This window comes from Centruroides vittatus, unplaced genomic scaffold (genome assembly GCF_030686945.1).
Source record: "Centruroides vittatus isolate TY-2023 unplaced genomic scaffold, ASM3068694v2 contig_884, whole genome shotgun sequence".
Lineage (NCBI taxonomy): Eukaryota > Metazoa > Arthropoda > Arachnida > Scorpiones > Buthidae > Centruroides > Centruroides vittatus.
Genome location: NW_027122576.1, coordinates 1,340,565 through 1,367,628, shown reverse-complemented (window position 1 = coordinate 1,367,628; position 27,064 = coordinate 1,340,565). Strand labels below are relative to the sequence as shown.

General features: G+C 28.3%; 1 protein-coding gene across 2 annotated transcripts in view; it reads left to right on the top strand.

Annotated features, from left to right (window-relative positions):
- The first annotated feature begins 5,917 nt into the window (after window positions 1-5,917).
- Window positions 5,918-27,064, top strand: part of LOC136983666 (ral GTPase-activating protein subunit beta) — a 50,065-nt gene continuing 28,918 nt past the window's right edge. For both annotated transcript variants that reach the window (XM_067280474.1, XM_067280473.1), the window contains exons 1-9: window positions 5,918-6,143; window positions 11,576-11,774; window positions 11,849-12,013; window positions 15,372-15,605; window positions 15,693-15,947; window positions 17,149-17,295; window positions 17,379-17,648; window positions 21,373-21,605; window positions 22,786-22,925. In XM_067280474.1, coding sequence (XP_067136575.1) covers window positions 5,940-6,143; window positions 11,576-11,774; window positions 11,849-12,013; window positions 15,372-15,605; window positions 15,693-15,947; window positions 17,149-17,295; window positions 17,379-17,648; window positions 21,373-21,605; window positions 22,786-22,925 — 1,847 coding nt within the window. In that variant the 5' untranslated portion in view covers window positions 5,918-5,939. The remainder of the gene's footprint in view (window positions 6,144-11,575; window positions 11,775-11,848; window positions 12,014-15,371; window positions 15,606-15,692; window positions 15,948-17,148; window positions 17,296-17,378; window positions 17,649-21,372; window positions 21,606-22,785; window positions 22,926-27,064) is intronic.

Here is a 27,064-nt window from a genome sequence, read left to right as displayed (position 1 = left end):
TATCATTTGAAATTATACATTTACTTTTTTGTTGATGTTTTATCCTATAACACCATTGGTCACCAATGGTGTTATAGTCTTAGAGCTGTTAAATGTTGTTTCACTCTAATCTTGAGTTGTCTACCTGTTTCTCCTATATAAATTCCTTTATTATTATTACAATTACACTAATTCATACACTACACCTACTGAATTAATTTTGTTTCTTTATTTTATTTGTTTTTTTTTTGTATCTGTAAAATTGTAGTAAATTTTAGTTGATTATAAATTTTAGTTTGTTGGTTAATATGGATATTGGTTTATGTCCTACTTGTTAAAATTTTTCTTTTTGTTCTTCAATTAGTCCTTTAATGTGTGGAAATTTATAAACTTTATCCAATTTTTTATTTTTTACATAATATCTATTTTTTTCATACTCATCCTGCCATTTTTATGGATAATTTTCTTTTAATAGATTAATAGAATTATTGGGTTTATAAAGTGTAATAAAGACCTTTGCTGTTCTGTTTGGTCAGTACTTTTCTTATAGAATAGTCTTAATTCTATATTTCATGGATGACATGTGTTTTAGGTATGCTTGTAAAGTAAATGCAAATACATTGTAATGCTAATAACATTCTAAATTTGAAGCTTATTGCATTATTTGTAATACAGTAATGCTGTTTTAATAATTTTTATAACTGTGTTATATCAAGTTTCTTGAAATTAATTTTGGTTTTAGATATGGACCATCTTGATAGTTATAGAAGTAATAGAAGTTTTGGTCATGTCTTGGTTTCTCTAGAGCAGTGTTCTGCAACCGGTGTGCCGTCACAAGGTGAAAGGTGTGACGTGAATTTTTACATATTCTATTAATTTCAAGTTTTATTTATATGTTTTTATCACAGTTGCTGTGTTTTGTATGCTCGCATTTCATTCTCTGCCGCAGCACTGATGAAATAAGATGATGATTGTTTATTCTTTATTACAAGCCATGCATGTATTCTAAGAAATTAAATGTAAAATAAATTTGCTCACAGGTGTTGACATCTGTTTAATAATAATAATAATAGGTTAGTGGCACTATGTAATTCTATTAATAGTATCATATCATATGTTTTTGAGAGGAGTAACATTTTGATGTGCCATGTTAAGTCATAAGTGTGCTGCAAGTAGAAAAAGGTTGCAGAACATTGCCCTAGAGGATGTCTGTCTTGTCTTGTTTTACAAAATAGTGTTTTATTAACAACACTGAAAGAAATAACACTTATAAAAAATGATACCAGTTGCCATATCATGTATAATTTGCTCTAAAATCTGTCATAAATAAATATATGAATACTTTATTAATAATGAACATGAAACAGTTATGTGGAAAAGAAATAATATCCACCCTTGAATAGTAACCACAGAGGAAATAAGCAGTTTAAAGTAGTAGCTGTGGTTATTATTCAGGTAAAACTGATGAACGAAAATTTAATAATTTATATTGTAATATGATGCTTAACTTTTAATAAACTGATAGAGATCAGATGAATTATTAAGGCACTTATAAACAAACCTGCAAAATATTTGGTAGAATCTTGTTTTAATGGATCACAGATCAATAGATTTCTTGGAATAATGGATTTTTTTCCAGATCCCACCAAATCAATGTAATTTTACCTCCTGAGTTACAGATGTCCTCTCAGCACATCTGTAACTCAGAATAACAGATTTTTTTCTAGTTCTATCTATTGTAAACTTTGCATTTTTTTCAATGTTTAGTTAATATTTGGATGTTTCTGGGAATTTGTAGAGTTTGATGATGCACTTGTTACATCTGAGATATGTACAATTATTATATGAAGAGAGTCAGTAGGCTATGATTGAAAAGGAGACACCTAGTGAACATTCTGACACAGGCCCAAGTGTAGTGCTGAAATTTAGCAAGACCATCAAGTATTTTCAAGTCACGAAGACCTCCCTGATGAGTTTCAGCACAAATGAACAGGCTGTACTGTACATGACATTGCTAATATCAAGAGGTTGTTGTGTTCATTAGGAGGAAAGTGGCATTAAAACGAACCAGGATGGATGAGATTTTAACAAATTGTGAAGTGCTAATGAGCATACATACTTCACCTTTTTTTGTGCTTATAATATATATATATTTTTCATCAGTGTGTACACAGTAACAGCATAAGATTTTGTAACATACGTGTTTCTTTAGAATAAAGGATAGATATCTCAGAGACAATAATTTCAAGTACAGGTGTTTGTTATATGTAGAGTTAAAAAACAAAGTTTTTCAAATAACAGATATTTTCCTGCATGTACAGGGAAATCCATTGTTTGCAATATAATGCATTCTCAGAATAATTGATAATTTTCAGCAGCCCGAGTAATCCATTAAAATGAGATGCTACTGTAATTAACAAATTTTCATTAAAAAAAATAATAATGATGGAACAATTGTTAAGTTAGCCTATTAATGATGAATGATTAATCAGTAGTTATGCAACGAACATTTGGTTACAATTTGGTATTCAGTCGAATACTGAAAACCTAAAAACAGGAGTAAGAAATAACAAAAACGCAGTAAATTAATCATTTTGGTATTGAGATTTAATGTTATCGGGTTAGTGTCATTTGTTTATATTTATTAATAACTTATAACCTGCATAAAATAAAAAACAAAGTAATATTAATCACATGTATTCACAATTTATAATTACAAAGATAAACACACATACATACATACCTATTTGTTTGACAATCAGTATACGTGCACACATACATATCTATTTTTTTAGTTATTATGTTTTATGTAAATAAATTAAATTTACATATTAATTTAGCTTTAAAAAAAAAGTGAAAAATGAATCAGGCAGTATTACTGCCTTTATAATGCATAAGAGAAAGTTCATGTAATCATTATTATATAAATAATATTGTAATTTTGTGTTATAAAAATTGTTTTATGTATTTTTACATTTATGTAGTTTGTAAATATCATGCCAAAAAAATTTCACCTTTATACCCACTGAAGAGGAATGAAAAATGTTCAAAAGAATTTGGGAGTAATAAAATGGGAAACAGAAACAGCCTAGAAGTTTTTTCATACTAAAAGTGTAAAAGTTTTGATTAAAAATGGCCCAAGTAGGCAAAAAATACTTTAAAATGAATTTATATTAATATTTGATTTGTACTGTTATACCCCTGCATCTAGAGTGTTGCATAATTTTACATGTGATTTTTGAAATGTAATCTTAAATTTATAATTTGTCGTGTTTTCTGATATTCCATTGAACGGAGAACAGAAACTAATATGAAGTAGATCTTAGGTGTAGATTGAAAATGTTTTGCTTTAACATTTAATTAAAATTTTTCACTTGTCTTATATTAAGGTTTTTGGAGTGTTTGGTTCATTTACATAAGTGTTGTGATGAAAATTTTGAGAATTAGAATTTCAACTTGCAACTTGATGAATAATTAAAAACTGTGCTACCAAGTTGGTACATAAGCATTTCTAAATTTCTTAAATAATTTACAAAAATGATTTAATGAACAGTATTAAACTTACTACCAGAGCTGTTTTTAAGCATTTTTGAGGTTCAAGCTAAATTTATTTAGTGACCTACGCAAAAAAGAAGAAAAGGTGGCAATAACAAACAAAAATAAAAAGTTATTATAAATAAAATTTACATACACTAAAGAATTTTAACACACATTTACTTATGCTAATTTATTTATATTAAAGAATGTTATAGGAAACTGTAAAATGCCTTACATAACATTTCTATTTTAAATTAGCTTATATATTTATATCAATTAGATCACTCAGTAGCATTCTTCTACAACAATCTCTTTAATTTTTGAAGAAGTATATTTGTCATGAAAGTTTAATAAGTCAACATATTTTTTTTTTAATAAAAACTTGATATTTACTTTATTAATCTAACTTTTTAAATGTAACTGAATTTAAAGTGATAGATCAAAAACTTATTTTTTAAAAAATTAGTTCTGTATGCTATGTTTTATTTATATTATTTTAAGATAGGACTGGGCTTTTCATAACGGGAGGTTCTAAATTGTGACTTGATTAGTTTTTGTAAACTTAGAACTATTATAAATGTTGTCATTTGTTTCTATCATTATCAAATAATTGTAACATGATTTGCTGTAAAAATTACTCCATTTTTCTATTTTTAATTAATTAATATTTTAAGAAATGACACTGTTGAATTATTTATTTATTTTTCTTAATTAAAACAATATTTATAACCAATTTACTACAATTTAATTTTTGCTTTATACATGTAGATTAGATTATAGTTTAAAAAATTATTGTTAATATTATGTTTTAGTTTATTAACGTGGTTGAGGCCGAAGTTTTAAACACAAAAATGTGTACATCGGATGTTTGGTGCCCCTTTCCTGTAAGCTTAAAAGTTTGACAATGGTATTTGGAAAGTCAGTGGAATCATGCTTGACATTCCAAATGCCATTGTGAAACTTCTAGGCTTACAGGAAAGCGGCGCCAAACGTCCGATGTATACGTTTTCATGTTTAAAACTTCAGCTTCAACCTCACTACTAATTCAATAAAATTTTTAACATTTACCAGTACTTTTGTTGGAAGTTAGCCAGTGATATGGACATCGGATAATTTATTTTCATTTTTCATTAGAACATAAGTTTTTTGCAGCATTGCCAACTTCAAAGTTACAATGTACCATAGAAAAAATATTTTACCCCTTTAAAACCCTTATTTGGGGATTTTTAGGGGTAAAACATCTGAGGTCTATAAACTCTCTTTTCCAATGTGTCTTTAGGACATTAAGATTGGCATTAGCATGGAGATAGTCATCCCATTTACTTTTTTATTTGGGCTATGAATTGATTGCTTGTTATGCTTTCTTTAATGTGCTTTTATGGCACTCTAGAAGGGACTCCTTTTCTTAATCTCATTTTAAAATAAGTAGTAAAAAATGAAACAATTGGTATTATAATTAATTACTGTTTCTACAACTAGTTCTTTCAATAATGAAACTTTAATATCAAGATAAAAATTTTGATTTGTATGTTAGGAAATATTCTAACATTGGTATTGCTAATTTTTAGTGTAGTAAACAATGATCAGAAAATAGTTGCTGTTCATTACAATATTGAATATTGTAACATAATAACATTGCCACTTTTTACTGAGTAGTAAACAGTATTTAACTTCTGATTACTGTTTTCAGTTTCTCAGTTTTCTTTATGAATAGGATATTTGTTTTAAAATATTGATAACAATCAATGTGTTATCAGTTTTTAAAAACAAATTAACCTCAAAATTCATAATGTTTGTCAAAAGGATTGAAATTATATTTTATTGAATAAAATAACACCAGTAATTCAGAAAAAATGAAGAAATTTAATAAACAAACAAACGTTTTCAATGGTCATCATCAGGTTGTAGAATCAAATATTGAACATAAAACATTACATAAGATTTGAAAATGATGGAACTTCGTAAAATTATGTGTGCGCAACCAGACCATATTTTAACTTGTAAAGATTAATTTAATATATTCAAAGTTTTGGAATTTGCTATTTTAAAAGATTTTTTATGTTTTGAATCCCAAATTTTTATGCAAAAGATACGAAGTGTAAAAATCTCTGAAAATGGAAAAATATTCCAAACATGCTTTACTTACAAAAGTAGTTTTTATTTGTTAAAGTATAATTTCCATCTTTCATGATATGCTGTCTTTATTACTTTTTTTAGTTTTATTATATTAGTTTTTATTTACTGATTTAGCAAAGTTACAAAATATAAATATATTGTAACTTTATATATATTGTAACTAATATATATATATATATAAATAATAGTGTGTGTGTGTGTCTGTCTGTCTGTCTGTGTATGTAATAAAATATGAGAAAAATAAATTTCTAATTCACCCATTTTAAATTTTAACTTTAGCTACTAGAATGTACTCTGAATGGGTATCTCTTCCGGCTACTGCACAAGCAGAAGAGAAAAGATGGAGTGTGTTACATAAGCTTCCAGGAACTACTGGCAGAGATGTCGTCATTGCTGTAGTTAAACCATTAGCTTTAAATCTTGGAATCAGCACACCAAACTGTGAACCAAGTAATTTAAATTCTGATAAAGAAGTTCAGTGGTGTATGGAAGTATGTACCAGTATTTTAATATATTTCAATAATTACTAAACTAAATCATAATTTTATTTCTCTAGTTCTACTTAAATTATATTGTTTGTCCCAGGAATAAATTATAGGTGATCAACTTATATTATTAGTTGACTGAAAATTTACTTATGAATCTCTCCGTTTACAGTTAATGATTATAATATCAGTATTAAACCACTGTTCTGTAGTCTAGTTATAACAAAAAAAAAATTTAACTGGTTGAAGTTGTTGTGACACTAGGCTGTGAAAATGTTTAGCTGGTGAAATAACCACCTTGAGGAGAGCACTTAAATAATACATTTTATTGCTTAAAAACAAAAATAATTTTTAAACAATATATATTAACTACATCTTAATATAATTTTATTTTTATAATATAATTATTTTTATTTTTTTACTGTTTGTCTGTTTTTATTCTTTTCAGTTTTTCTTTTTAATTTATTTTATTATGAACTATATGGAGCAAATTTTATTTTATTGTTATTTCCTGTTTTATCATATACTGTATATCAATTTTTTGACTTGAGGAACTATTCAGGATTAACAGAAGTCTATTTTTTTGAGCATATAATTTGAGTATGTTAAAAAATGACTAATATATATTAATCATTTCTGAATTTATCTGATTTTACACAACTATCATTAAACTATTAACATGTTAATTTAGTTTAAATTCAGTTTAAAAAAAAAAAAAAAAAATTGAGATGATAATTTACTAATTATTGAACAACAGAGATGCAGCACATATCCTCCTGATACAGAGAATCCATATCATGCTTTTGTTGAAATGGTTTTGGTATCTCTGACAATGAACTCGGGAAAGCCTGAAAGTACTAGAGTTTAAGGGAAATTTTTCATTTTGATCTCCAAAGAAAGCAGTAGATTACATTTGTTAAGAATAGAAAAATGAAATTGGTTAGAGTAAAAAAAAAAACATTTTTTTATTACTTTAAATGTACAATAGAAAATATGTAACCCAAGAATAAACTTTTTAACAGCTTTTTGAAAATAAAGAAATCTCAAAACTGCCAAATAAATGTATTTCTTTGACTTCTAAATAAGTCTGTTTGTTCAATAATTAGTGTTCACTAGGTGGCTCCTTCTCGAGCATATCAGCTTGCTGACTCTATAAAATTCTTCAGTTATACATATCTCAAATGTAACAAGTGCATCATCAAACTACAAATTTCCAGAAAAACTGAAATATTAACTAAACATTGAAAATATGCCAAGTTTACAATAAATGAAGATAGAGAAAAAAATCTACTACAAGTACTCCTCACTTTACGACCTATCTGCTTAACGATCACTCGCACTTATGACCAATCAAATGTTGACCTGCAATTCGGGGAATTCCCTTTCTCAGCTTGAGTGTCGGTCAATGGTGAATGGTGATATGCATACTAAGTGTACTATAATAGGCTTGCGCGTACTATAATAGGCTAATAGCATACTATAATAGTCTTTTTATGAATAAATTTGAACTATTAAAAAACAAAAACCGTAATGTTTCCAGCAATAAAAACTATTTAATAATAACGTTTTCGACTGTTTTAAACAGCCATCATCAGTTACAACGAACTTAAACAAAAAAGAATGCAGAAAAATAGAACACAAGCAATACAAATATTTAAAATTCAAAAATAATTCCAAAGTAAAAAATGCCGTCGTATGGAAACATTACGGTTTTTGTTTTTTAATAGTTTATCTTTCCAGTACTGGTTTAATTATTGAATAAATTTGAAGTTTGTTGCATAATTTGTATAATTTTACAACAATCCTATATTCCCGGCGCAAGTTCCTTGCTTATCGACCAATTTGCTTAACGACGTAGTCGGCGGAACGGAACTCAGACGTAAAGTGAGGAGTACCTGTATTCTGAATTATGGGTCTTCTGAAAGAAGGTAAAATTACATTGATTTGGTGGGACTTGGAAAAAAAATCCTTTATTCTGAGAAATTATAGTTCTGTGATTCATTAAAATGAGATTCTACTGTAGTTGGTTCAATAAATCCTCAGACTCATGTGGATGGAGAAATAGAAACTATTAAATTTTTTACTAATAAAAAATATTATTATGTTTATTTATTTTTCAATGTATGAGCCATTTTGCTCCACACTCTTTTTCCAATGGCAGACAAAATCTTCAAATGCCTTTTTGAAGAATGTTGTTTTGAAAAAATTTGGTCAGTTCTTCTTCAGTATTATTCAGAACTAGTGAGTGAGGTCTGCAAATTGTATTAAAAATCAAAAGGAGTTTTTCTTTGCTTTCTTTGCAATAATGCCCCTTTCAAACCAGCCATGTCATAAAAATGACAGTTGAACAATGAGATTTCAAGAGCTCCCAAACAGCTCTTAGTGATTAGTGACTTTCCTCTTAAGAGCTGGAAAATACCTGTTGGAAAAAATAAATGAGCTGGAGAAAGTGTATAGAGCAAAATGGCTCTTACATTGAAAACTAAATGTATACAATAATGCCATTTATTAGCAAAAGGTTTTGACGTATTGACTTATTGATCCAAATATGTATGTTAGCTGCAATCTTGTTAAACTAATAGTTTTTAAATGATGCAAAAAGTTCACTGAGTTCAGCGTTATATCCACGTTTGCTTGTCGCAAGTACTTTCGACGAGGTGCATCGTTTATACGGTCTTTGGCGTGAATATTGTCGTACCGACATTTAATAGTTTTTATTTTTACATCCATTTGTATTATTTGAACTGATACTTTATACTGATGGAAATGAGAATCAAAATAGTATAAGATGCTGTTTAATTTGTAATGTTTATAAGTATACTAATTGATTGCCTGTCATATGTGATAGAATATATAAAATAAAATTGCAAAGTCATACTTGTAAAGTTTACTTAGCTATTTCATTACGTTTACAAAGAAAACATAGTCATTTTGTTTGTATTTTTTATTTTCTGCCCTGAGAGTGCTAAGAGGCCTTTTTTGTCAAGCCCATTATGGGTTTGACCAAGCTCTCACAATGGGGCAACCAGGTAATGGAGAATGAGGCTGAAATATATGGGATGACTACCAGGACTGTTGAGAGCTTATGTAGGACCCAAGGAAGACAAGCCCCTTTTTTTTAACAAATGAAATATGTAGAATGTTCCTTTGTTAATAAAATGCAGTCTTAAAGATTTTAGTTTTTGTTAGTAAAATAACATTAATTTATTTGAGTATAGACTATTATGGGTTCTTAAATGTTCTCTGGGTCCAGAGAAATATTTGCTGCTCTCTCCTCTCAATGACACTGGACCATCCCAAAAAATTCCTAGGGTTTCAACCCACCATTTCCATTCATTAGAAGTTTTTTTACGCATAACATAACATAGGAAAGTAAAGTTTATTTAAAATGATATAAAATAAGACCTAGTCTTAGTTAGATATACATTAAACAAAGTAAAAACTAAATACATTGAAGAATATAGGCTTATATTAAGTAAGCATTGAAAAACTTGCCACCTATGATAAATTCCAAGTTGAAATAACATTTGCAAATAGAAATTTTGGTTAAATAATTAATTTAATATTGTTATTCTATACTTTCTAAGCTCCCTAAGATTTGTCACCAACTGTTAGTGTTTGTCTAACATTAAAGAAAATGATATTTAAAAATTAAAAAACTTAAAAAAACAATACAATATAAAAAGTAGCAAAATTTAATTAATGATGATGTTAAAGTAGATGTGTTAACAGATGATGTAAATTGTGTTGATGGGCAAAGCCAAAAGCACTTCAATTTTAAAAATTTATTGTGCAATCTGTAATATAATATATGGAAAAAACTTGCAAGTTAAGTGACATTAATTAAAATTATCTAACAAAGATCAGTGATGTGTATTTAATTAATTAATTGATTGCTGCTAATAAGAGAAAATGAGTATTTTAGTTTTAAAGATTACATTAAACTGTAAGTCCAGAAACAGGTGTACATAATTTCAGAGAATTTTCTCGCTTTAAATATGTTGTCTGCCTCTGAATATAATAAATTTCATTGCATTTATTTATTGATTGTAAAACCAAATACAATACATGAATGAAAGATCAGAATTTAGAGTTGGAAGGAAGTAATATTAATATTTATAATTTATATATGTATGAGGCTGTTATATTGAGATTATCTGATGTCTGAGAGTTATATTGAGAATATAAATAATTCAGTTGAAAGAAAATTTTCTACTTTTATCTATGCATACTAAATACAGGAAGTATACATTAAAGATCTAGATTCATCTTCCAACTTCATATTACAATTAAAAATTAATAAATGCTAATTAATTAAGAAGTCTTATTGTAAGGTTGCTGACTTTTAGAGGCAATAAGTTAATTGCACGTCAGGAAAACCTAGGGGCAAATCATATGTTGGTGGCGGCGGCAGGACACAAAGATGACAAGTGTCTTATACAAAACCATTTATTTTAACAACTAGTTAACTTACATTATACTAGAAAAACAAGGAACGTCGGATGAGGTGTGAGACTTGTGGTGGCCCCAGGGCTTCCTGGTGAAAAGTCCGCAGAGTCTGAGGTGGGATCTGGAACACGGGCAACAGATCAATGTTCTGGCAGACACACTTCTCAACAAGCAGAGGGTCCGTTGTCTTTGGAGGAGAGGCTTGGATGGGCGTGACGGACTGGTGGACAGAGGTCCTGAGATTTTTCAGCAACACTTGTCCGGAAGAGAACCGACACTTGACCTTGAGATTCAAGGTTTTATAAGATTTTCCCTTTCCCTTACCCCGATTGGTCATTCTTTTGTTTTTAAGTGAAAACCGAGACGGATCTGGTTCAGGAAATGTCCAAGAGGCGTTGACGGAGCCTTTGAAGTCTGTGCTCGTATTTTACGCCATTATGACCCTTTTCTCTGACGTTTTTGACCCCAAACAATCTGCCAGATGTTCTGTGGCCATTTACCCCCCTTTGTTTCTCGATTCCGACACTTGTTTGCGAGCACCTAGACAAAGCTTCTTCTCTTTCGGTTGACATCCCCTCTGTTGTTTATTATCGCGTTGTGTTTGTTTTAAAATAAGTAAGAAAGTTTCCTTTGCATCTGGTCTACATCACCAACACGTGTTCCTGACCCGAGTTGACCCCTGAAACTTTCCGACTTAGGAACTTGATAATTATTCGTAATTTCAATGTACTTTTACGACTCTCATACTATCATTTTGAACTAATTTGAAGTTGGTTTCAGAAAATGTTTTATCTGCAATAAAAATGGTAGGACTCCTTGACTTATTAGCATTTGTGATTATTTGGTACATTAAAGATTGTAATGAATAAGAAAAACAACTGTCTGTTGGTGTCAGAAAGACATTTAATAATGTAATTTAAAGTATAATTATAATTTTTTTTAAAAATGTATTATAAAAAAATTTTAAATGTTTTATAAATTTTTTATAGGTTATATGTTATGGCTTAAGTTTACCTCTCTCAGAACATGAAGCAATAAGAGACTGTGTACATGTATATTGTGAATGGATAATGGCTTTAACTAAACCAAAGGCATGCGTTCCAAAACCTGTATGTGAGGATCCAAATAATTACGCTAGAAGAATGATCCAACATCTATACAATCTGTTTTTGCCTCGTACTGATAGTGGTAATATTGCAATCTATTTTAATTATAATCAAAATTAATTATATTAAACATTAATGCATCTTATTCATAATCAGGTGGCGATGTGATAAGCCGACAAGCAATGCTATGCCACAGAGTATTGAGAACAATTAAAACAGTAGCCCAGGATTCCAATATAATGGAAAGAGAGACTTGGGATGCTTTATTATTGTTTTTGTTAGCTGTAAATGACACTTTACTTGCTCCACCATCTTTACCAGGTAAAATAATAAGTTGAATGATTATAATAATAATTATTATATAAAAATAGATCTGTACAATGTGTTAATTTATTTTTTGGGGTTTCTTGTCAATCTTAACCAAATATTTAATAATTATCTCAATAGCTAGTTGGTACATATATAAGGCTTATTAAATTGCAATGGAGCCAAGTAATTGAAATTACATTGAAAAAAGACTTTTATTGGTTGAACATTATATATTGTTTTTACAATTATTGTAGGTATCTGTAGTCATATTGTTGTGGTTGAGGAGGGTCCATTGAAAATGCATTCCACCAATAAAAGTCTTTTTTTCAATGTGATTTTGATTACTTGGCTCCATTGCAGTTTGGTAAGCCTCATATCTCTACCAACTGGCTATTGAGATAATTATTAAATTAATGTTTTAGAAGCAAGAAGCTTACAACTACTTAACCAAATACCATATATCTCAGCAGATAAGATGACCTTCAGATAAGACGAGGTATAAATTTTTGTCAAAGTTTTATAGTTTAGCTTATATCTGTCCTATAAGACAACCCCCAAACTATCAACGGCCTATGAATTTAGTTTAGATTAGCGATCATCATCTGAATAATAATACTGTATAACATATATGGAATTATGTCCTATTTGTAATTTTTCAAATGAATAAATTTATTTTCTTGCATCTGGCAATACTGCCTTGCGATTGTTGCAAGCATTTGCACTGATTCGGCATTCGGGTAATGACCTTGACTATTCACAAAAATATCATATGGGCTATTCTATTTTGTGCACATGCCCTACTCTCTACTAGTAAATAATTACAGTTTGTCCATTTTTTTATAATGATTTTAATTTATATAAATTTCAATTTAATTTTTTGTATCTGTCCTATAAGACGACCCTGGATTTTGGGGGTCTTTTTTTATGATTCAACTATTGTCTTATCTGTCGAGATATACGGTACTTATTAATATTTCAGTTTTTGAATATGTAGGGTATCTTTGAACTTACATGTAATAAAATTTAACTATTTTATTCAATCAATTTTGCATTTTTTAATTAAAACAAATTATTTTTATAATATTGTTTTTAATCTTTCAATAAACATTTAAAAAATCATAAAAGTTAGCAAAAAAAATCAGGACGGCAGAGTCAGAGTTCTTAAAAATTTACCAACTCCAACTCGAGATGTGTGTGGGGGCATGATTTAGTTCAACTACTTTGAAGCTTAATAACTCCTGTGTTAAACTATCTGACTTTAATTCAAAAACCACAGAAGTTTTAGCTTTATTCAACTTCCTACAGGGTGAACAAACTTGTGCCACACATACACATATACAATCTATACACACAGAAAAAAAACCCTTGAATTTTTTGCATATCTTAATATTTCAAGGTGTCCTGAGTCCAAAAATATAAAAATTTGGAGGGTCATTTTTTGACTGATTGCTACACTTTCCCTCTGTTATATATAACAGCCAGGAAAGTAAAAATTATTGAATACATATTTATATATTGACTATGTCATTACTTAGAGGAGTCTTTTAGCTTTGGAATGAAAAAGTTTCTATGTTATATTTTTATTAGAACTCTATTTATTGAAGCTTTTATTTTGAGGTCATGTCATGACATTAGAATTCCTGGGCTTATTTTGGTAACAAGTCTGTCCCTGGTCAGAGTAGGAGTTGGAGTCAGTAGATTTTTAAATGACTCCGTAGCCCTGAAAAAACTAAAATTCTAAAAATTGATATCAAATATATTTATTGATGCCTATACAGTTTTAATAATTAACCCTTTCCATGAGGTTATACACTTTTAGGCATATGTCACGTGACTTGCCGTTAATTCGTGATGCGGCATATGCCTTTCGGCGTAATTAATCAAAAAATTTGATTATTTTGCGTTATATTCGATTTTCCAGCGATCTTAGCTTTGATTCGCTATTCTGTAGGTCGATTGACTTTGTTTAAACCAAAAAGTGTTTTGTGACCACCCCTGGGCCATAAATATTTCGGTAAAATAGACCCTCTCCCTGCCAAGTAATTAGAGACATAGTGTAAATAATGGCAATAACTTCTCCCCCGCTCTAGCTAGAGAGCTGCGGTTTCTTTTATTTAAAAGAAGACAGATGTATCTAACTAACAAATGTACAAAGTTTAGCGATTTTCTGTAAATTAATTATTTTTTTCTTTTGTTCGTAAGCTTCAAATTTTAATATTATTTTAAATTTCTATTAAACTAAAAATTAAACAATCGTAAACTGTAATATGTTCTTAATCAAATGCAAAAATATATTAAACATAGTGCGATTTTAAAGCAAAATATCGCGATTTAAAAATTATCCAAAAACTGCAAAAAATGCGCCGCCTGACGAATTCCACTCAATTATTTGCTGTAGATCGCCAGCATGGAAAGGGTTAAGCATTGTTTTAATTGTGTTTAAAGTGACAAAGTTTAAAATTTTATATATACTGTTCTGTAAATAAAAAAAAAACTAATTTATATGTGTATTTTATAAGAAAAGAATAAATTTAAAAGTTAAATTATTTCTTACATCATACAATATATGTTACAGTTACTGCTCTGATTTTCGTAACAATTATTTTTATCCCGATCCGGGAAAATTATTTACATTATATTTACCAAATACAATCAAGTAATGGACAGGTGTCTCAGAAGCTCGTCTCGGGTTCCTTATTCTCCGACGGTTCCATTCTCCGATTCTCTTATGCAGCCGATCACTTCGTTGGTCTGTCCAGATCTCCAGACGGAAAAGAAAGAGAGAGGTTCCTTCGGCCCTTTGACCCTTTATACCCCTCCTGTTCCCCTGCCAGATTTATTGCCCCTCCAGGCCTAACAGATTCTGAACTGATGGAACATTCAGGAATCATACCAAACAAAGGGCATTTGTCTGACATTGAATATTTTATGACGAGTGATTGTCACATACTGATAATAAAAAAGAGGTGTAATCTTTCATTGTAAAGTTAAACTTTTCCATAATATCGACAGAAGTCAAAGCTGGAGTGTCACATACATAAAGAAATTGCCAATTTTAAAATTCACATAAATAATACTACATTGGGAAAGTTGATCATAATAAGATATTGTGAAAAAGTTTTTAAGACATATTAATATGTTTGATTTCAATAAAACAACATATGTGAATAATGGCATACACATTTATTCACTTTCAGAAAACCTGATATGATTGGAAAAATGGATAAAATTTCTAAAATCTCCATTAAAAATTACAAAAAAAAAATCATGTAATTTACAAACATTTATCAATAAATTTGTCTGTAGACTTGTATTATTATAAATGTATAATTCATGCCAGTTATATAATATTTTAATTTGTTTATTTCAGATGATATTGGTAGTCAGTTATGCGAAAGAATATTGGGTGTATTATTTGAAGTTTGGTTATTAGCTTGTCGTCGATGTTTTCCAACTCCTCCATTATGGAAAACTTTTCGAGAATTATGTTGTAGTTGGCACCATCGTATTCCTTTAATAGATCAATGGAATAGAGTAAATTTGGTACTTACTGTACATGTTTTGAATTTTATGTATGGTATAAATTTTTCAGAAGTCAAAATACGTAAGTAAATATTTTGGTAATTATTTTTGATAAACACTCTCTTTGTTTTAGAGATAACTATTTTAATTTTTCTGTTTTATTTATCAGCCAAAGAGGATAAAATTTTGATCCCTTCAGATATGACAAATGAATGTGTTGCTCAAGCATGGTTTAGATTTTTGCATACTTTAGGAAATCCTGTAGACCTGTGTCGACCCGAAGTAATTAGTAAAATGCCTAAATTTCACTGTTACAATAATAAAATTTTGATGGATAATTCTTATCATCCATGTCTTAATAATTTACCTCATATATTTTTAAAAGCAATGAAAGGCATTGCAACACTGGTTGATGCATTTTTAGGTAAGTTTTCATTTTGAAACTAGAATGATATTCAATTTAATATTAAATCGATATATATGCAAGCGTGAATATAACTTTATAGAAATAAATATAAACTTTGGCATTTAAAGAAAATAATGGATGTAAATTTCGGAATTTGAAATTTTCATTTGATAATTTCTCTTTTATTTGAAATTTTATGAATTATGGTACTTATAATACAGCAAAAAAAAAAAAAAGATGAAAAGGATTTAGTTTGTTGACCATTTTTCTGTTTAAAAGTACTTTATGACTTTTAATTTTGTTTTATACTAACTAATTTTTCTTTATTTGGTATTTTATTTTATTGATCTCTTCACATAAATAAAATTTAAATCATAAAAATTAGTTCACATTTGCAATTAAGAAGTGGAGTATTTCTGTTGTTGAAAAATAAAAAAAAAGTCATTTGTCTAGAAGAGTTTACATTGCTATGTGATGCATTATTATTTTTAAGAAAAAGTTTGTAATTTGCTACATAATGATTATTAAGAAACTATAATAAGCATTAAATACCGTATTTACTCGAATATAAGACAATCTTGTATATAGGACGAGGTGTGACTTTAAAGATCAAAATAAAGAAAATTAGATTTATTAATACAATTCTAATTTTGTTTCATTTAATCACAAGTAAAATATCAAATGTATGTAAATGCACACATTGTCCCGCAAAAATCTGTAAAATCGACAACATAATTTGTTCATGTAAAGCTGGACAATCGGGAACATTTTTTACCAATTCTTAACAGTTGAATTCACTCTTCGTCGATTACACTTATGAGTTTCTTTGAATTCTGATTTCTAAATAATCATCTGTTTTCATATGGGAATGAATTAAAACTTATATTGGGCTCTTGTGTAATTTTGGAATTCAATTCAAAAGTTTGCTTTTCCTATTGCTATTCATCTTTAGTCCTGACAATACACAAGAACGATTCAAATGACCCAGATAAAATACTTTTGTTTTTAAACACCAGAAGGTGAGAATTGGTAAAATATGCGTATACACAGTTTACAAAAATTATACAAAAATGAAAAGAATCCTTTGTTCACGCGCATTGGATGACCTAGGTTTTTGAAGCAGTGAAAAATTAATAAAAACCTCATCTTATATGCGAGTAAATACGTTATATCAATTTTAAATCAATTATGTTAAGTTTCTAAATTGAATTATATTTAGGAATGGCTCAAGTACATTATAATGAAGCTGATGACAGCTGTCAAAATCAAAAGGTTCAAACCAGTACAACACAAACTAATACATCTGCAACTCCCCCTCATAACAGAAGAAGTATTACAAAAAGTTTAGTTGCTGCATCTGCTAAAGGTTATTTTATTTAAAATAATTTTGCAATGAAATTTTAATAGAAAATGAAAGACAACTTTTGAAAACTATTGGGTATATTTTAGCTGGTGTGCAGCGAAGCGGATTAATTGCTGGTTTGACAGGTTCTAAAGGAAGTTCCACTAATATATCAACTTCTCATCAAGATGCACAACCTCCATCAGTCAGTCAATCACCTATTGCTACACCCACTGCCCCACTTCCTCCGCCACTTCGTCCTTTACCATCACCTTCGAGACCAAAATGCAACTCTATTCTTCATCTTTTCGGTGCCTGGCTCTTTGAAGCATCTCTTATTGGTACTGAATTAGCATCATGTTGTTCTGATTCTGATCGTAAGTTTTGTAGAGAATTATGTGAAAAATTTAAATTAATTAAATAGTGTTATGTCAAATATACTCTATTTATTGTTAATTTTTTAAAATGTGGATGAATGAAGAAAAATTATATAAGTTTATTTTTGAAATTCACTAAACTTACATTTAAATAAAAGGAACTTCTTGTTAAGGAAGCCGAAAATAAAAATTTATTATGTACATTTTCAGCCTACTGTTTAGCTAGTTTCAACTAATTTCGTCCAACGACAAGCTTCACCATTAGCTGAAGCTGGCCAAACAGTAGGCTGAAACCATTTGTAATAAATTCTTAGTTTTGATTTAACAAGAACTTTGAGTTTTCTTTTATTTATTTAAATTTATAGTTTATTATTTAAAATATTTTTTAAGAATTATGCTTTGTATTTAATATGTATTTGTTAATTTATCAAGTGGTTTTATCACATTAAAAATGTAAAATTATTCAAGATGTGCATTGTTAGAATATTTCTGAAAATATTTAACAACACACATCTTGAAGATAACATTTTATCAACTAGTGGGTGACAAATATAATTAAGAAGTCAAAAATTTGTAATGATGACTACATATTGTAATGTACTGCACAATCAAAACTGAGTTCAAAGAAGTGGTGTTACACAAAATTAGGATTCAATCAACTACCAGGCCTGGACTTGGATCACAGTGAGTTAATTCCTGTGACTTAACAAAAAAAATTGAATACGACGCATATGTAAGCAAAACAATCCACATTAATATTTATTAAGTTGAACTATAATATGTAAACAACAAGAACTATGAACAAGAAGTTAGTAGTAATAAATATTATTTCAAATATTCAAACAACAAATCAAAATCAATTACATACAAGATAAACAAAACAAATAATCTATAAGAAAATTTTTTTTTCAACTCAGGATGTACAGTACAACTAATTTAACCTCCACCAGTATCAACTAAAAAAACAAACAATACACTTCTTTTATGAGTTAAGCACTTAATCATCACCAAAGTACTGCCAGACAATTCAGTCCAAAAGTAGATCGATTGCCTTTGATACTTGTATTCTCAAGTTTGCTTTCAGAAGATAAACATCTTGGTTGAACTGGTGTGTCATCTTTATCTGGCTTACAAAGTGTAATGCCGCACAGTCCTATTTACAGCATTACAAGATCAGTCATGTATGCAAGTGAATGTACGTTTTTAATTTTGAATTTGTTATTTTTGGGGTTTTGGGAGTTTTATCCTTTAAAACATAATAAAATGTACCCAAAAAGAAAATAGTAATAACTAAAAATAATGCTCAAAACATAAAATAACGATTGATTTCGACTCCTTATAATACATATAGTGAACTATTAAAGGCCTTCTAAAATGCTGTGAACAGTTTGCTATAAATATTATGTTATAATGAAAACAATTGAAACAGATTTTGTATTAAAATCAAAATTACAATAATTAGCATAAAATTGTAATTTATAAATTGTATGGTTAGAAATATATTGATATAGTTTAGCTTTATGTAAAGATTATAGCAGGGGTGGCCAAACCTTGCCAAAGTAGGAGCCATATAAGGCCTATATATAAGTGAGAACTGCATTCGCTATTTGCAGTATTTTACATTATATATGGTTGAAATACTATAGTTATTACTGTTCTATAGTAAATATGATATCACTGTTATGTTAGGTTAAGAATGTGTAGGTTTGGGTAGGTACAGTACATAAGAAAGGATAGCTAAATAAACTTTGAAAAAATAGGTTTATTATAAATTCATTTCTTTTATCTAAATACATATTAATGTTTCATTACTTACTGTTTTTGTTACAATGTTTATAAGTTTGTAGTTGGAACTTGCTGTTTAAAATTTGATTCATACAAACATACCCTTGGCTTTCAGTTGCCTGTTGAAGTTTCAAGTTTTGCTTACAATCTGCTTACAATCTATGTGAATGTCACACTACTTGGTAGTCAGGAAACTTACAAAATATTTCATGGGTATAATTAGTATGTCTTGAATTCATAAAAACAATTTGTATAAGTACACAGAAAACACAGTAAAAGTATAGAAGAGCTGCATGTAGATTGCATGCCACAATGTGGCCACCATGGGGTTATAGTATACCCATTGTACATATATAATTATTTTAATTATGTTTTGAAAACTATGATTTTGATTATTAAGAGCTAATAATTTATTTTATTTTAAAGAAATTGGATTTAGGTAGTATACAAATAAATCAAATAAAGTTTTATCATTAATATTAAAAATTGCAGAAGATAAATTTTTATCAAAAAATTATATAACTTGATGAGATTAATGCATTTATTTCAGAAAATTCTAAAAATGTTCTTCTTAAATTATTAAGAGGTTGTATAAATGTGTTAGGTAACTATGTAGAAGCTATTGAAGTAGGAGAATGCTTCAAAAAATTTGAATATAATAAATGATGTATTTAAAAAATGTAATACATTAATACAGTGGAGTCCACAAACTTGACTTAATGTGGACTGAGGTAGTGACAAGTTACTGAAAATGATGAGTTTTACAGCATAACAATGATGCTAGTCTAAATAGCAAAATTTTTGTAAAGGTATTATATGTGAAAATTTCTACATGTATTAACTACATACCAATAATGACTATTTATATTTGACTATAATAATGACTATTTGTATTTGTAGTTAAATTTTAATTTAAAAAATATCAGCTATTCAGAAGATACTTTTCAGTTAGTGACATTTGCATTGTGGCATTTTGCTGTGACACCTTGTAAAAGTGTCTAAAAAGTTATATTCTTTGTTAATATGTAGAATTAATGCTATTATCAGGTATTGCCAGTAAAGGACAATAACTTATTTGATCCTAGTGTCAAGTTATAGAGGTAAAAATTAATTACATGTATTTCTCTTTTTTTGGACGACACGATGAATTTTACAGAATGTCCAGTTATTGAGTCAAGTTTCTGAAACTCCACTATATTGATATAGTAATTAATACAGGTTTTCTTTGTTTTTTAAAAAAAGCTACATTACATTAAGATTTATAATACAGATATTAGATGATTAAAAAATTATATGGAGACGGATTTGAAAACAAAAGTACCAAAAAATGATAACTAGCATAATAAATCTTAGTATACTGATCATAGATTTAACAGGTTATTATACAATTTTATTTAATTTGGATCTTTTTAATTTTTTTATTTGACACAAAAATTAATGAGAATGAACTTACATAACACTATATTCCTGCTTTAAATCAACTGTTTAAATAATGTAGACATTGATAGTGCTTGATTTCATGTGATGAAAAACTAAAGGTAGAACAAAGAAAACTTTTAATAGTGTCAAATGACAGCATAGTTTTTTTAACTAATATAACCAGTGGTGCACTATTTGATGTAATATCAAGCATATTGAAAATTTTTTAGTTTATAATTGTGTATTTTGTTGTAAAACAAATATTTACAAAAAATTGTTTATCAGTTATAAAAGTTTTTTGTATTTTATCATATATATTTGTATCCTTTTTCTATAAAAGATGTTTGTTAATGATTTAACTAGAATGATTAATTTATTTAGTAGAAGGTATATTAAGCATTTTTATTTTTTATTTTATTTTTTAGTATTACATATATGAGAAAAGAAAAATACTTTCTATATCATTTATGACATTTATTATTTATCTGATTATAAGTACATATTCTTTTATTTATATTAGAAGTCGATGGTATTCGTCGACGGCATAATTCTCTTGTGATTAATTCTCGACCAGAAGGAGCATCACCAGATGTGCCATTCACTTTAAATATAGAAAATTTTGAGGCAGGACAAGCCGAAGCTGTTGGTGCATTATGCCGTTTGTTTTGTGCTAAACGTACTGGAGAAGAAATTTTGCCTGTTTATTTGGCTAGATTTTATTTAGCTGTACAATATGGTCTTATGGATGGTGAAGTAAGGGCATAATTACTTATAAAATATTTAAATTTACTTTCTTAATCAAAAAAAGATATATATTATATTTAATCTAAAATCTTATTCTGACAATTGCATAAATATTTTTCAGTATTTTAACATTAAATAGGTTTTAGGTTTAGTATAAATTGCAAATAGTATAAATTATGTTATTAAATACAATACACAAAATTATTCGACAAATTGCATTGTGGCATTTTATTTGACAATAGAATAGACATGCATATTCAATACATGCAATATTACATTAACATTAAATTATCATCACAAGTGTTTTTCTTGTAATATTTAAATTAGTTAGTAGTTATATTTGCAAAACTTGTATAACAAACAATTTAAACAATATTTTTAACAATTTAAAAATAAGAATTCATTTTTAAATTGTTAAATGATTTTAAATGCATTATGCTGTTGCATATACTTTTAAAATCAAAAGGTTTTCTTACATTTAAAAAAGTAATTATACAGGGTGATTCAAAAGTCACAGAAATGCTTAGAAAGAAGTGGGATTTTTTTAGGTGTAATAAAAATTTTAGTTAATCACATCCACCTGACATGCGGAAGGTCCAACCTAATAAAGGATGAAAATTTGCCCAGTGTTTAAATTAACTGTCGCTGTATTGTGTCTGCGCAAGAAAGAAAGAAAAAAATTTTAGTACCAAAATAGTTACATTTCTTGCCATAGACGGTATTTGATGAGATTATATAATTTGTGTAGTTGTTACTAGAGCTTACTATAAGAACATTTTTATTTTTTATTCTTATTGTAACAAATTTACAAATGCTTTCAGTTTCATACAGTGCCATCTATGGCAAGAAATGTAACTATTTTGGTCCTAAAATTTTTATTACACAAAAAAATCCTGCTTCTTTTTAAGCATTTCTGTGAAAACACATCATATTACTGTAAATAGATTTTGAGTTATTAATTTTTTAAAATTTCTGTGACTTTTGAATCACCCTGTATATTATATAAGAAAATGTTCTATTCTGTTCTAGGAATGTAGATAATATAAAATGAACTTTATTATTAATTCAAGAATTTATGATTAATTCTATATGGTATAAGATTTTATTAATCAATTCATTGTATCAAGTTAAATAAACTTAAAGCCTTTTTTGAATTTTTTAAATTATTAAAAGAAGTTTTTATATTTAGGCTCGTGGATTGATTCTTTCTAGTATTTTATTAAATTCTTGTGATCTGTTGCGTCAAGATTTGGATGGTGTCATGGTTTTGGTTCCTCATCTTCTTCGTGCATTAGAATTAGTTCTTCCTGAAAGAGAATTGAAAATTAAGTGAGTTAAACTTTAAATACTTTTAAAAGATTAAAATTTTGAAAAATGTTGATATTAAATTAAATAAAATGAAAAAATACTTTAAACATTGAAAACTTTTCAACTGTTAAGTTATGATGTAATGTGATTATTTGTGTGATATATTAAAAAAAAATTACTATTTTTATTTGATGCTGCCACTTTTCATATTAAATTTTTTTCTGAGTATATATATGTATAAAGATTTTTTTCAATTAGTATTTAAAATTTTTATCTTTGATATTTAAGTAAATTATACAAAATCAATATTATAAGAAATCAATGAATTTTGTTACTTATTGAAACTTTTAATGATCAAACAATTTATATGAAATTCAAAGAAATGTTACCACATCCTCTGTTTGAAAAATAAAATGATTGTATTCATTTAAAAATCTGTAACATTAACTATTAGATGCTTACACTTAAACTTTATTACTATTCAAATAGTATATACAGTCAAACCTGTTTTTATGTGGTCTTTTTTTGTGTGAATTTTTATTTGTGTGATTTTTTTTATGTGATTTTTTTTTTGTGCGGTATAGTTGGCGACTAGTCTCGTGCGATTTGTCATGTCTCACGTTGACTTATTATAGCTAAATAAACTTATTATAGCATAAATGAACTTATTATAGCATAAATGAACTTATTATAGTAATATTATTGCATGAATATGCGAAAAATGAAATAATTTATTTTTTAAGTCAACAAAACACCACCTGGACAAAAATATGTAAAACAGACTTAAGACGAGATGATGCAGTCAAGTGCTGACATCTGTTGTCAATAAATTCTATTTCGTACGGTTTTGAGTTATTTTCTATGTGAGACTTTTTTTATGCGGTCCCTATTGACCGCATAAAAATAATATTTTTTTAATTGTGTTGCGAAAACTATTTTTTATAGCCACTCGTAAACTTTCGTGCGATTTTTTTTTTTTTTTTTTTTTTTTTTTTCTTATGCGTTTTAACTAGTTGAAACTAGTTTATACTGGATGTCTTTGTTAAAACCCGTTTTGTCTAGTTAAAACTAGAATTAACTGCTAGTCAAAAATGAATTTGAGTTAAAACTAGTTTTAACTATACAAAACGAGTTTTGACAAAGACATCCAGTACAAACTAGTTTTAACTAGTTAAAATGCATCCTAATTAAAACTGGTTTTGACTGCAACTTATAGAGTGATTCAGGGAAAGATGGTAAGCGGGGGAAGATGCCTACTTTTTGATATTTTCAAACGGTGACATCAGATATTGTCATGTGTTTGTATGATGAATCGTTGGGCCACTATTGAGTGTGGACAGCTGTAGTTGGCTACCATTACCTCATTTTCTACATCCGAGAAGAATAGAAGCAAGATAAGAACGAAGTTTTTGTTGCAAATGTTTCTAGAATCATTTTAAAACTAAAAGTTAAAATAGAATTTATTAAAAATTGTGAAAAACAAATAATGTGTGATGTAGTTAAGGTTCTAAAGTTTCCATTGTGAGCTACTGCCGATCCCTATCGGACACGCTAGAACATGTGACTCCGCTAGGCATCTTACCCGACAAATGGAAAAGGTGCCACATTTTTCTATAATTTTTGTTTTGGACTGAATGACAAAGACTGTTATGAGTGATTGAAATTTGCTTTTGGGAATGATGCTCCATCCTTTACTACTGTGTTTAGGTGGTACAAAGAATTTCAGAGGGGTTGTACTTCCTTCCACGATATGAAGGATGACCACAAACAGCAGTGACTCCTGAAAATGTAATTTCTGTCCAACGTATGATTGCAGAAGACCAAAGATGTACTATGAAATGATACAGGAAAGACTACAGATTGGAGCCCCTATAATTGCAGACATTCTGTATAAGGAGTTACAGTTTAAAAAAAGTAGTGTGTCGCGATGAATACCTCATCAGTTGACAGATTTTCCAAAATCAGAGCATGTCAGGATCTCTAAGAAAACTCTGGAAATGTTGAACCAAGGTGGACAATAGATTATTTCCAAGATGGTCACAGGTGATGAGACATGCATACTGTTTTATGACTGTTCCACACATCAAGAAAGCCAAATCTGAATTCATAAAGATGACCAATTTCAACAGGCATGAAAAGGCAATAAAAAAGTCATGTTTGCTGTTTTTTTTTCTGTAGTACTGACTTGGTGAAAGCAACTAAGCAGAAGACAGTAATAGCTAATTAGTACACTACAGTTTCTCTTTCTAGAATTTTGGAATCACTGAAAATTTGAGGTCTAATTTTTGCATCATGATAATGCTTTGTTGCACACTGCCAACAGACTGTTGATTTCCTTCAAGCAAAATAACTATCAGAATCATTGAACAACCACCTTAATTACCAGATTTGGCAATGTGTGACTTCTGGCTATTTTTTAATCTCAAAAAACATTTGAGAGGTTGCAAATTTAACATAGAGGATGAAATCGAAGCTTTCATAACAGTATTTTGATAGCATTGAAGAAAACGAGTGGTGCCATACTTTTGATCTTTGGAAGGAGTGATTACATAAGTGCATTTTGGCCAGAGGAGAATACTTTGAACATAAATAAAAAATATTTTGTTTCAGGCCTTATAGTATTCCTGTATTGCAAAACTCTCAGTCACCCTGTATAACAAAAATGAACAAGAACATCAAATTTGAAGCTTATAAATTAGTTAGCAGATAAAAACTTCATGATTCTACAGTTTATATGTTACTTACTCAACAATTAAAAATATGATTTTAAAAATTGTCAATATTTAATTTTTTTTAATGTAACTTTTTATACTGTAAAATTCTACAAAAGTCAAATTTAATCTTCTGTCAGGTGCAGTCTGTATTTTTAAAACAAACAGGTGCAACCCATCATGGAGACGGACAGTTTTTGCTTCCAGATTAAATAATATTTACCATTGTTTTTCTTCATTATCATATGTTATAATTATTTATTTGAAAAAAATAATATATACACAAAAAACAATACAAATTAATAAGGAAAATAGGGGGGAAATAATATAACATATTACTACTCTAAGCACTATTTGAACCAGACATTGAGATTCACTTTTATGATCATTTACTAAAATTTTTTCTGCAGTTAGGTTGCTTTCACTTTCGTCTTGTACAGTAGGTTTTGCATTTCACTTCTCCCCTTCTGAATAGTATTGAAGAATGCAAGGCATATCTTGTAGTCAGATGAATCTATAAAAATATCATACTTGCAGTTAAAAGCGTAAAAGTTGTACAAATCAATGAACCAAACTTTTCCTGTAGTAAAAAATATAAAAACACAAACATAATGTAACACTTTTAATTTATAATCTATCAATTATTTATAATACAAAATAAATGTTTGTTGTTCAAAAATAAATATTTTAAAAATTCTTAATGTTTACTAACAAAAGTAAGGAAAGAAAGATAAAACTAGCAGGAAAAAATGAAACATCTTTTCCACACCATACACCATAACACAAGCAGGCATAATACATAATGAGGACAAGTTATATGTATTTCTTCTGAAAAAAAGCAACTGTTTTTCAAAACCAAAATGATTTTTACTCCTGTATTGTTTAGTGTACTTATTGCTTCAAAAATATGCCTTTCCTTCAGGATGATCGCATGCAGTTGGAATCAGTGGTGTACATATGGGAAAAAAAAAATACTGTCCTGAGTACAAGGTCACATTGTACAAAAGGTTAACGAGAGGATTTCATGGATAATTAAGCTTGAATTATGATTAATCTAGAAATATTCACTGATTAAATATTATAAGTATTAATATAACTATTTTTCTGTATGAAAATATTATAAATAGTGCTTTTGTGCTAAGAAAACATTTTCATAATCTATAGCTGTATAAAAAGCTGTATAAAAAAATAATTTATTAGATTTTTTACTTCATAGTTTAAATTAGCTTCATAATATTTTATTTGTTGACTATAATTTATCTTATCAAGTGAAGTCTATTAATATACTTTCATGTCTGAATGAGTACTAATTTGAATTAATTTTTTGAAAGATTCTGTTGTTGAGTTTATATTTTAATGAAAATAAATTTTACAGAGTGCTCCCAATGAAACTGTCACACTTGTCTTAAGCAATAAAATACAAACAATTTTTTATTTTTAAATTTTTAT